This window comes from Capricornis sumatraensis, chromosome 1 (assembly GCF_032405125.1).
Source record: "Capricornis sumatraensis isolate serow.1 chromosome 1, serow.2, whole genome shotgun sequence".
Lineage (NCBI taxonomy): Eukaryota > Metazoa > Chordata > Mammalia > Artiodactyla > Bovidae > Capricornis > Capricornis sumatraensis.
The window spans coordinates 193,491,548-193,504,939 of record NC_091069.1 but is presented as its reverse complement, the minus strand read 5'-3'; the positions used below and the strand labels follow the sequence as shown (position 1 = coordinate 193,504,939).

Genomic DNA, 13,392 nt, shown 5'->3' with positions numbered 1-13,392 from the left:
AATTTCAGATCGCATGGAAAGGTAATTTGGGAGCTGAAAGTTTTTTGGTTCTGATTGAGATATGGAAGATGAAACAGGAGATATCATGAAAAACACTTTTTCTTATAAGTTCTGAGGTCAGAGGCTATGTCTCTCATATTTATATCCTTCACAACTTTGAACAGAATGTCTTTATATAAAAGAGGCTCAATCAATGGCTACCAAATAAAAATCTCTCTAAAAAAGCCCTATTCTGAACTGTATCTTCAGTTGGATGAATTTAAAAATCATTATTTTATCCATATTTAGCCCTATTTAATTTTTATTTGTATAGATAAGAATGACTTTTCACATGCCCCTCTCCTGATTTTCAAAAAAAATGTATGGCTTTCCTGTGGTGACTTGAGAATAAGCTAACCTTTTAGGTCCTAAAGGAATATTGTAAATGAACTGAACCCCCCAAATAGTTCCCCTAAGCTTTACTTCCAAATAGTATACCATTTATTCTGTCTCTATTCATTGGTAGGATATAGGTTATTGACTTTCTCTTAGAATTACTTCCTTCAGTTTGAAAATACTTTATGAACTTACCTCATTTCATCCTTTTGGCACAGAGTATATTAATGTTATAAAATAATAAAAGGTGAGTCAAAAGGGTTTCAGTTTTTTTTTTTAAAATACTGAGTTGGAGTGATTCAATTTGGGTTCAATCAGATCAAACTGAGTTAAAATGACCCACTTCATCAGTTGCTAAAGACCTTTGTCTCAAATTTACATTTAAAATTTTCCTTTATTATCCTTCTTTGTCCTCTTCTCAATATTTAGATTACTTCAAAGGCCTTTCTAATGGCGATAGAATCTTATTTCTCTTTCAGAACCCCAGTCTATTGACACACTGTCTGGTAACCTTTTCCAGTGCTAAAGCAGTGAGTGCATTTTTACAGCATCTCCACGTTCCCACACTTTATCTAGTTTTATAACCTTGGTTCTATCTGTTTTCCTCCCTCTATACTATAGTCTCTTCAGAGGTAGAGACCTTATCTAATTAATTTTTGTGTCTCATTTAGAAATTTAATAAATGTTGGCTGATTTTATACAGCCCAACTGAATGGTGACTTGTACAAAAGAATGATTGCATGGACTTTCTCAGTTTTGTACTGGGCTTGATCAACTCAGAGAGAGGCCAGTGGTCCTCAGAAATGTTTACTAAATTCCTGGCAAACTTTAAGCCACAAATCTGAGTCCATTTTTCTCCACTGTCACATCACTAAAATGCATGGAAACTTAGAAGTACATAAAGGAATATTTGCAAATGCGAGGCTTCTACCAGTAAGTCTAAAATGCAGAGTGAATTCTTAATGAGAAAAACTGAAATAAAGGCATGGACCTGCCTCATTGCATCTTTGGAAGCAGGACATGGACCAATGCAAATGTGAAGCCGGTGACACTTCAAGAAATAACACCACTACCTCAGGGATTTTAAATCAGAGATATAAATTTAGAGATTTTGAGGGAAAACTCTTATATGATCAATGGACATGGGAAACAAAAGGAAACAGAAGTAAGATGATAGGTGAGAACTTGCCTGTAGGAGATTCTTGTCCCTTAGAATTCAAAAGCCTATTGAACTTTTACACCTTCTTTGTAATTGTAGGTTGTAAATGACATATTCAGTCAAATGCCTTCAACTTACTTGTGACTCAGTCAAAGCAGTCAGTTGATGTGACTAATAATAGCCACTCAGGACCAAATTGATTCTTATTTTATATCAATACTGTGTTCAGTGTTGAGCAAAATACAGACAATATTACCCAGCTTTAATGAATTATTGCCTGTTTTAAAACTTTGTCTAAAAATGCATTTGCCTTAGTTCAACTTGAATTTCCTGAATATAAATGTCAAAAATTAAATTATTAAATTAAAATTAAATTATTATCTGATCTAAGGAGAGTATTTTGTTTTTAAATACTGCTTGCTACTTAAGCTCCAGTGCATTAAAGATAGCTTATTTTGTGACTTAGGTCTAAGTTTATTTATCTTTAAATAATATATTGCTTAGGTGTTTCATTAAAAAATATAGAGCTAAAGTTTGTGATAGCTTATGTTACTAAGAATTAACTCCAAATTCAAATACATTTTCGGTGAGAAAACAAGATCTGTAAAGGATTCATTTTTCTATAATTTTACACTTTAGATTGATAATCTTAATCTCTTGTTTTAAAGTAAAATATTCTGTTTTTTTAAAACATTTTAGTATTTAAAGAATAATTTTAAGTTAAAATATCGAAGCTAATAAAGAACAGTTGACAAATATCTCATATTTATAATGATTAAAAATTTGTAAAAATATATCAGTCTTTTTAACCTTTTTTAAATAATAGAAAAAATAAGATTGTTTTGTTTTTATATAAATAATAACACAAATATGTTTTCAATAGATCTTTATATATTTTGAAAATTCTTTTATTTGTACTCTCTTGATTAAAAGTATATGTCATTTGTTAAGTAGATTTTGTTCATAGTTTTGTAATTAAATTGTGTATGGCTTTATTAGTCCTATCCAAGATTAGAAATGTGTGCAAAGCCCATCAAAATAGTCTCCATATTAAAACTAAATTGACTCAATCCATTGAAAAGACAAAACAACTAAATCATTAATGTGTACCCTGTAAGTATTCAGCCTTTGAAGGCTTTGTGACAGTAACTCTGCCACCTGATGGAATTAATTTATGAGCTAATAGTACTAATGGCCCTGCCCCGTCTCTTGTTCTATAATGGGTCCCAGTGGAATCTGCCTGTGAAGGATAGTCATGTGATAATTTTCAACTCTTTGACTTGCTCTAAACGCCAACCAATTGACTACAAATATTTTCCTGCCAGGATAGTTAGAGCCTTGTAAAATGTGAATTTATTCATGGGGAAATGAACAATTGCTGTTTATAACTTGAGTAATACTACTATCAAAGCAGGACAGAGAATATAATTAAAGAAACTGTTTCAAGTTAGGTGATAGAAAATCCAAACAAGTCTGTATTTAGCAATCTTGTATTTTTCCAATTAAGGACATTACTCTATCTTTATCAGACACAAAATTAAATCAATATTGAAGTGGGGACAGATAGGAAAACAAAGGCTGAATTAAAAAAAAAATTCCCTTGACCCAAAGAGGTCTGCAACACATAGTTTTGAGACACAGCAGAAAATGAATTGGCTGTACCTTGCTAACAAAAGTATTCAATACCAGGGCAGGTGGTTAAAATGAAAATTTTGAAGGTTCCTTATGAGAGAAAAGAATTCCCTAAAGCCACTTCATTCTCATAAAGAAGAATAAAAATTTTTCTCTGATATACTCAGTCTTCTGGTACATAGTTTTCCCGTCTAGACTGAAACTGGATTTATTTACTCTGTTACAGTCTGGAGTACTACTGTTCAATGGAAATATAGTGAGAGCCTGGTAATTTAAAATTTTCTAGTAGCCAATTTAAAAACAGTAAAAAGAAATAGGTGAAATAATTTTAATAACATTTTATTTATTCCTGTATATCCAAAATATTATCATGTCAATATGTAATCAATGTAAAAATTATTCAGGTGATGTGCTTAGTTGCTCAGTCATCTCTGACTCTTTGCAACCCCATGGACTATTGCCTGCCAGGCACCTCTGTCCATGGGGATTCTCCAGGCAAGAATACCAGAGTGGGTTGCCATGCTTTCCTCCAGGAGATCTTCCCAACCCAGGGATTGAAGCCAGGTCTCCTGTATTGCAAGTGGATTCTTTACCATCTGAGCCATCAGGGAAGCCTTAAAATGATAGTTTACATTATTTTTCTTTGGACTAAATCCTCAAAGTCTGGTGTGTATTTTATACTTACAGCATATCTCAATTCAGGGTATCCACAACCATGTGTGGGCTAGTGGCTACTGTATTGAATAGCACAAATCTTTATTTCCTGAACTTTATTTCCTCCAAGAATTGATGGTTCACATATTTTTTCCCTTCAAACCTCTCATCAATACACATTTGTTTCCATACTGTTTGATTTAAAGTGTTAGTCTAGGACAGAGTGAACTTAAGCTTCTATGAAGAGCTTGACATATTGTTTGCAAAGAATTACTAATAAAATGAAACAAAAAGAGCAATTCTCAGGGGTCAGACAATTTCTGAGTTCAGGTCACCTAACCAACTCTTCTGTTTTGTTCACTCTGTTCAGTGTACTATAGATGACTTGACTGGAATATGCTTGGCTTCTATCTCTCTAAAAGAAATCCTAAGAATCACATAATACAAAAATGCTTCAATATAAACTACACTTAGCAATCTGTGGAATGAACAGTTACTAAACTAGTTAGGCACTCAGTGTTTCAAAGACTCATTCTGTATTTTATCAATTATGATTGTCCTGAAGACATTATTGAGACAGCGGCAATTAGCTTCTGACATTTCTGAAATCTGTGAATGAGCACCAGTGATGAAGATGAGTCAGTGTGTCCCGCAGTATGTAGCACTATGTCATAGGAGTTCTACAGGAGACACGGGACAGACATGTGTCAAGACACTAACACATTCACACAAGATAACGAGTAAGAATGTGGTATGGTACACAGATTGGATGCTGTGGTTGCCATGAGAAGTACTCACTTTTTCAGATCATTCTGCTGCTTTTTGGCCTGTGCATGCCACTGGTGCATAGCAGGGAAGAAGCCACTTGTGTGTGGTGGAAAAAGTATATCAACTAATAAAACCGCATTTGACTGGGAAATAATTGTATCACAGCTGTCACAGGATTAATTTCACAAAATTATCAACACAATAGGTGCATTGCATTTTATGAATCAGAGCTCTTCATTTGCTGATTCATAAATGAGCCAGTATGCAACAAGAATATGATGCATCAAAGAAAGCATTAGATCATCTTCATGCAGAAAAATTGTAACTATTACTTCAAAAACAGTTAATGCAACATTAGACAGGGATTAAAGAAGGAACTTGGTACACACAAATATTCTGAATATGAGAAAATGGTAATAATCACAGTTTCTTTTCTGATTAAAAAAAATCCAAATTCTTATTTTACATTAAATTTAGTTTAGGTTCTTGAGGTAATCTTGGACATCTGAAAAGGATTACTGGGCGCTAGAGCTTGGCCTAAATTCTGATGTCCTGAAATGATTTGTTGCAGCACACTTACGCCAACTGCAAATTTGGATAGGTCTTATCTACTGGTGAATATGGCTCTACCATTAGCCAAGAATTCTAGTTCTTGGCTAATAGTTCTCTGCCTAGTAGTTCTCACCTCCCATAGCATTTACCTGAGGAACTGTGGACTGTGCATTTTGGACATGGATTCTACAAAGGGCAGGAAATCAATGTAAAACGGTACATGTTTTACTATGTAAACTAACTAAAGAATGGAGGCCTTGGTAAATATCAAGCAAATTTCTTTCCAATGATTACTTGTGTCATTGGCAAGAAGTATCTCTTCTTTTGGATAAAACAAAAACCAAAAACTAAAAAAAAAAAAACAAAACTCACAACATAAGATTATCCCAAAGTCCTGGGAATCTTCAATAACTTTTATTATTCCATTTTGATGTAATATGTTATAATTTTCATTAGTTACAACATAGTGTTTAGAATAAAATAAAACCACACATGTTGGCAGCAGCTGGGGATGTGGTCTGATGCTATTCTAAAAATAAGTTGCCATAATTTAGCTTTTGATATAAATGCCTTTCATGAGGAATTTAAATGGACATTTTTTTCTAAATTGAGACATGTTCATATAATTGGAACTGAATCACTGCACTTACTATTGCATTATGGAAAAAAGAAATATTTAATATAACAATCTAATCTAAATTATAAGATAAATGCAAGTAAAAATATTTTGCATTTAAGAATTTAAAGCTGATAGTTCCACAGAGTGGTGATGAGTATATTATACATATGTATGTGGATTTTACAGGGTGTTTCAAAAGTCCCTGAGGACATACAGGATTCACTCTTGGCATGTCTTTGCATACAAATGCAAACCTTTTTCTATACTTGTTATAATAAATGCTGAAAATGGCCCTCATGTGCTTTTAATAGAGATGATATTTTTGTTGCCAAGGTCACCAAATAGAAGAGGGATCACAAATGCCATTTTCTGCATGGGGACTCAGGGACTTCTGGCTCATTCCTGTAAATTAGTCATCCACATAAATATGTATAGACAGATATGTAGTATGCATAGTCACAACATAAATATATTTAACATTTAAGAAAATTTAGATATTCTACTGGTAAACTGACATATGTATGCAATATAAGTTGTATTTATCCATAGGAATTTTTTTTTGGTTGTTGTTGTTCAAATGTACCATTATCTTAATTGTACTTTCCCAAAGTTGTTAACAAGACTCCTTTATAAAGAAGCAACATGTTTTACTTGCACATACATTTTCTTTTCTTAACTAAAGTTGAGTAATGAAAATTAATATCCACGAATATGTAACTAAATGATGGAATTTTCATTTAAGTAATTTTGGTTTTCGTTTTATACTGTATAATTGTTTCATTGAAACTATGTTTTTTAAAAATTGGATCGAGTTAATGTTTTTTTTTTCTAGTTAAAAATCACAATATCTGATATATTAACATATGTCAGCTTCCTACAGGAACCCGAAGGGTCTGCCCACCTGTGATGTCATAGTAAGGAGGGGCTTTTCTTCAGCAGACTCCTCCCTCGGTATCTCCTTCATCACCATGGCAACAGCCTTATCTGCCGCCCTAGAGCCTTTCCCCTATAACAGTGAAATCAACAATGACTTGTGTCAGGAGAAATCTTTAACTTATTATTTATCACAAGATATTCTAATGTTTAAAGAGCAATCCAACATAAATGAAGAGGTAGGCTGCTGCAAGTGAATCTTGAGGCTTTTGGCTGAGGAGAAAACACATGAAATCTGAAAAAAGATTATTTGTGAACTTTTTAGTTAGCTACTTTTTCACCTTTACAGCTGACATATTATATTATATTTAATTTTAACATAGTATTTTATATGTATAATATATTTTAAGGCAATTTACATGACATGATGATTTTTTTAGTATTGATTTTAAAACACTATGGATTGCCTGTTATGTTCATTTAAATTTATTCCTGTATAATCTCTAAGTGTTTTAAATGACAGTAAGGAGTCTAGGATAGGGATTAGGATCAGGGTCTCACTCCCACAGAGAAATTTTGCTGGGTGGTCTCTGGAGTCTGTCACTTTTGATTGGATTGGGCACAAAAAATAAATGTGTCATAAAACCTCTAAAAATTCTTCAGTAGCCTAAAGTCACAGAAATTCATCCAGCTTGTTTATTTTGGGGAGGTACTATGGAAAAAAAAATGCAACTCTCAGTGTTCTTGAGATCAAAAAATGTTAATAGAATTTTAAAAATGTCTTTTAACTGGAGAGTCTCATAAATCCACATGTAAAATAAAGGATGATTAAGAATAGGGGTACTGATATACTGATATGTACAATTTTTTGGTCTCACACAAACATAATTATGGACTGTAAAGGGTATGTTGGCTTTGTATGGTTTTAGTTTACCAGATTATTATGTTTTTGAGGGTAGATAGAGAATTAAAAAAAAAAAAAAGAAAACAAAATATCACCTTCCCAGCCCAATTAGCAACGTCTCATACTATGTAAAAATTAAATCATCTTTAAGCACTTTAAAAACAAAAACTTCCACTGTCTTTGGTCTGTGGGCAGAGCCTCCCTGGAGAAAACAACCTTATACTAGATACAATGTGAATATCTGTGTTGCAAATTTATTTAAAATACAGATGTAGCATACAGAGATACCACAGGCAAGGAAACAAAAATGGACATATGAGGGTCCCTTGTCTGAAAGGAAGTTAAGAGCTAGGGTCAATATTAACTCCAAAGATTAATAGTCTCTATGCAACTAAAAGGATAGACTTACATTATTATCTTTGGTTTGCACAGGGCTTTAAGTATTTAGAAGGTAGGTTGACTCTAGGAAGCAGAACATCCATTTTTTCAAGCGTTGCCTTTCTAAAATGTAACCAGTGGCAGTTTTTATTTACCAGAACCAAGAAAAACTTTGTCTAGATACCACATTTAAAACTGTGTGAATCTCTTTACCATGCTGAAAGCTTGTTTCTTTGGTTTGTTAACCTAAGAACTAGCATTATTGAAAAGTAATGTGTTATTTCTACAATATAATATCAACTATTAGAGATTTTATTGAGCAGATATAACAGCAATAATTTTCTTTAAGTGTTCTGAAAAGTTTATATGGCTACAATGCTTTGATTAATTGAATTCTGAAAGAATAAAGGGAAACAGTGGTTAACTGCATAACAAATTGGGGTACATAATGATCTCAGGTTTTTCCTTTAGTAAAGCACTGTCATTTTCCTAATATACATACAGTTCTGAATTCTGGAAAATGATTCATGGCACTGCTAAGCTATTTGACATGTTTTCAAAATGTAAAAATTACTTGGATAAAACATTATATAGAATAAGCTCAGTATGTCTTTATAAGCTACACTCATTTGCAAAGTTTATATAGTTTAACATATTTTTGCAGCATAATTTTTCAAAAGAGCAAAATCATTTGTGAAGAATTCTTTCCATGCTCTGAGAAGTGTAATAATATAGCAATAAACAAAGTGGCATGCTTATATTAAATTCCTAATATATTTAAAAAACATATCTAATGTTACAAGTTATAATTTAAAAAATAATAATTCAGATTCTTTCCTTGGGCTAAGAAAAAAAATCAATTGATAAGCATCTCAAAAAATTTCAGGTCAGTATTTCAATATACTATTTATTTGAAATGCTACCAATCCGTAAACTATGTATAGGTATTTTTCACATGTGCAACTATAATAGCTAGAATTAGCAACGGACATGCCATTTCACTAAAACAAAACCAAACCAAAACAAAAATTAGTCCTTTCATGCTGAACTCTAGAACAAAGCAGTGGTCAGCTAGAAAGGATATATAATAAACACATGCGGTGCTTTTTATTTCTTGCAGAAAAACCCACCAAAGCCAGGGTCAGGTCACTTTTTTGAAGACAGTGCCACTTTTTCTTCAAGGTTACACCTACTACCTGAAAAAAGTCATGACACCCAGGTTAGTGCCTGCTAGCAACTTTGTTTCCTTTACAGTCTCTTGGCTTTTGAGTTATTACCCGATGAACTTCACTGTTTCAGAAGTGTGATACAGCCCCAGAACAGAGTGGGAAGGTTGGCTCCATGACATGTCCACAGTTCCAGACAGTGTCTAAAACCACTGCAAAGTCATGTGAATGCACTTACATGTCAAAGCAAGATCCCCCCAGGTCATATTGCCACCTCTACCTTAAAAATTAAAATCAAGATTTTATCTTAAAATCAAGCTGCATTATTTCTGACTTGTCCATTTATCTTGTGGGATAATGCTTCTAGAATTCAGAACCTGGCAGGTAACTGAGTTGGCAATTCATGAAATTATACAACTTGGCTTATCAGCAGCTCTCTAGGACTGACAGTAATACAACGTGCAGGTTTTACTTTTCTTTTTTAAATTCAGTGACTTAAAACATTGTCAGAAAGAAATACACATAGTTATTCATATTTCAAGTTCAATTTTTAAAATATTACTACACCAAAAGATCAATATTAATCTATTATTTGAAACAACTTGGGCACAGCAAAAGGAAATATATACTGACTCTACACTCAAGCATATAGATGGATTTAGATTACATTAAGCCAATATGCTTCTACATCATTCTAGCCACAACAGAAAGGAACAGTGAAACTTTGCATGTTGATTATCATATCATGACACCCTCCAGAAATTATTTCAGCCCATTTCTTTTCAAATAATACTTCAAAATCACCTTTTTCCACTTGCTCATTTAATCTCTTGAGATATTTTTGACTGTTTGGAAAACAGTATCAGCATAAAGGGAAATGTCTTTCATTTTGTGCGATTTGCTAGAGAAAATTCTTTGATTTTTTAAAGTTTCTATCATTTTGTTTGTTCACAAATGAAATATATAAAATAGCTTTTCTAAGAAATAATAATTCTTGAGAATAATATTTTAATTTCTATTATAACACCAGGCATAAATGAATGAAACACAGGGAGTACAGTAATGACACTAACGTTTATTATGAAAACTCAATTTTGGCCCACTTCTGTGTTTTTAATAGAGAATGTAAGAAACAGTAGATGGAATTATCCAGGCAAGAATACTGGAGTTGGGTGCCATTCTCTTCTCCATGGGAAGTTCTGACCCAGAGATGGAACCCAGGTCTCCTGCATTGCAGGCAGATTCTGTTACTCTCTGAGCCACCAGGGAAGCCCTAGAAAACACTGGAAGTCACAGAATCTTAGGCTGGATATCAGGTATCCTCAGATGAGGTGCTGGCTCCAGGTCTGTGTTGCAGGGAAGGGATCTAACCTCTTTGGAGAAGCTACTGTGTGCTGAGCACGCTGCTGGGTGTTTTGCAAGTTTTTACTGATTTGATCTCGTGAGAACTCTGTGGGGTAGATGATATTATTGTCTTTGCTAGACAGTTGCGGGCTTTGAGGCTCAGAGACAGTGCAGTGTGATTTAGCCAAGGCCTCAGAGCTAATCCAGGATGGGAACCCAGACCCACCTCCCAGCCTGTGTGTTTCTTTGCCTACCATTCTGTTCTCATCCATCTGGCTTTGTGAGGCGGAAATGGTCAGTAAGAATTAGCCACCCACAACTTCACTCATGAGCACATTTCTAAAAAATGTTTGTGTCTACTATTTTCATAGAAAACCAACCTAAGCATCTCACGTATACACACTTCTTTCTGTTCTGTAGATCTTTATAATAGAGATTTATAAGTTTTAGCATCTCTTTAATTCTTTTTAAATGCTAACTCAATGCCACTAAATGCCATGTTTACTAGAATTATCCTGAGATCTATTTTGGACACATGAAATAAAGTAATTTCAGAGTGACTCAATACATCATCAGCAATTTTCCAGTTGCTGCTACTATGGAATTTGTAACTTAAACATTATTTTTATCATTGTTTTAAGGATAAACTACAATCAGGTTTACAAGTATGAATGCACTGAATATATTTTCCTCATACATAACATATATATAAACAAATACCTGCCATTTGGATCATTTCAGCACAACTGTTTGAAATGAAATGATATTCAGTATTACATATGTTGAAAAATTATATATCTCATAAGCTCCAGACCCTGGACTTACATGCACAAACTGGTCACAAAAAGGCTAATTTCTGATAGCTATTCTTGTTGCTTATGTGCAGAGCCAGGATAACCTTTTTTACTCAAGAAGGTAAATGTCATGGAAAGTGTCATGCTCTCTTCAAACTTCTCTTTCAACCCAGGAAAATGTCAGAGCAATATTCCTTGAATGGTGGCGATCTCTGCCTACCACATTATGTCCTTTCCTAATTGTGTGTTCCTGTGGATTTCTTCCAACATAGAGTAGGGCTCAAACCATTCTATTACAGTAACATTTAACTCATTCCCTTCTTCCCCTATCAACAAAATGTTTTGTAAATTTTAAAATTTACAAATAGAACTAAATCTGAACATATTGGTCAATTGTTGTTTCTAAATATCCTGAAGGAAGCACAGATCTGGATGTAAATAATTGGGAAGCACGGACAGAATTCTCTTTTCTTAATTACTGACTCATGTGGAATTCACAAATCATAATGAATTCACCACTGGTTCAGTGATTTGTTTATAGCTGGAAATAATTTGATTATTGATTCTTTATTAAGGGTAGTCAAGTTGCAGTAAAGAAATTAATGCCTTTAGTTAAAATAATGTCACATGGCATTTAAAAGAAGGACATTTAGTTGATTCTCCATATCTTTCTTACTATCTTTTTTGTTTTCGTTGTAGCATTGTTTTTTTCCAGATGACTCTCCAAACCATCACCTTTTCAATGAAGTCTTCTGGTGTGAATGAGGACTAATTCTAATTACATTCTATGATATAACTCTGATGGGGATCCCCTGGTGGCTCAGTTGCTAAAGACTCTGCCTGCCAGGCAGGAGACCCCGGTTCGATCTCTGGGTTGGGAAGATCCCCTGGAGAGGGAATGGCAAACCACTCCAGCATTCTTGCTTGGTAAATCAAGAATTTACCAATCCCATGCACAGAGGAGCCTGGTGGACTACAGTTCATGAGGTTGCAAGAGTCAGACACAACTTAGCAACTAAACCACTACCATATAACTCCTGTATCTTCAGTTTGTGTTATTTGGCACTTTTTGCTGTATGTGGTGTATGTGTATGTGGTAATGGGAGGGCCATGGACAACAATCTCTTTAATTCTAAACCTCCACACATGAAAGTCCCTGGGTTTTAAGCTCTCTGCATGCACACTCATTGTCCTTGGCCTGACTGATTGCTGTAGGGGGTCTTCATGACTTTTATAGGTCCTCAAACTTTTGCTTTAATCAGACACTTTTTCCATAAAAAATGTAGAAGGTTGTATTTTATGACTAAGCTATATCAAGAAAACCATAATCCAGACCAGATTTGTTATTAATATTACAAATTCCTTATTATAATAGTCATTTGAGGGATTCTGGTTTTTAAGAAAGATGAAATGGAAGTATTTTTATGGTCATTAGGAGTATCTTGGACCTTCTGAACTGTGTTCACTGTGCCTGTTATGTCAGCTGACCCTGGGTTACTGTCTTCTCAACAGCCGGGGTGCTGTCCCTGGAGCTGCTCTCTCTCCTACCTCCGCGTGGCCCATTTTGGCAGCGACTGCTTCCACCATCCCCTTAGCACTTCCATCACAGCTGTTCCTGCGCTAACAGGTCCCCTAACCACCACTCTTGCTCTTACTATTCTTATTAGCATTCAAAGAATCTCCCCTAAAAGCGCTCAAAAATCATAATGGGTGCCCAATCAGTAGCTCTTATCTCGTAGTTCTTAAAACACACTCAGAAAACTTGGAACATTTAGTCCTGAAGGAGAACACACTGGCGTGTAAAACTGATGGTGACTCTTAAAATGCTGTCTCTCCACAGAAAATTAGGCCTCAGCACTTTAGTCTCTCCCGCCTCAGTGTCTCCTTGACCATCCAAGAGTACTTTTGAGGAAGGGAGTCAATCTCTTTTATTTAAAAAAACAAATCAGCCTTCAGTGACCGAAGTCACCAATCGATTCCAAAACACTCCTTGTCATTGTTTCTAATTACACTTAGGAAAGGGACTTGGGTGCCTTGAGGAACAGAATTGCCCCGTACCCAAAATTTCTGAGCTGTACATGCAGATTAAGCTTCTCCCGGGCACCTTGCTATATAATCCTTCATTGAGAAAAAAGGTTCTGTGACTGTTTTATCAATGAAACTACCTTGTGTGA

General features: G+C 34.4%; 1 protein-coding gene across 7 annotated transcripts in view; it reads right to left on the bottom strand.

The window, feature by feature from the left end:
* Positions 1–13,392, bottom strand: part of PEX5L (peroxisomal biogenesis factor 5 like) — a 206,019-nt gene that overhangs the window by 122,986 nt on the left and 69,641 nt on the right. For 2 of the 7 annotated variants that reach the window (XM_068989247.1, XM_068991028.1), the window contains exon 4: positions 6,661–6,765. The exons of 2 other annotated variants lie outside the window; for them this stretch is intronic. In XM_068989247.1, coding sequence (XP_068845348.1) covers positions 6,661–6,765 — 105 coding nt within the window. Of the gene's footprint in view, positions 1–4,647; positions 4,669–6,660; positions 6,766–9,044; positions 9,111–13,392 lie in introns of those variants that run through there. 3 more of the 7 variants (XM_068990473.1, XM_068991623.1, XM_068987929.1) reach the window with 3 other exon arrangements.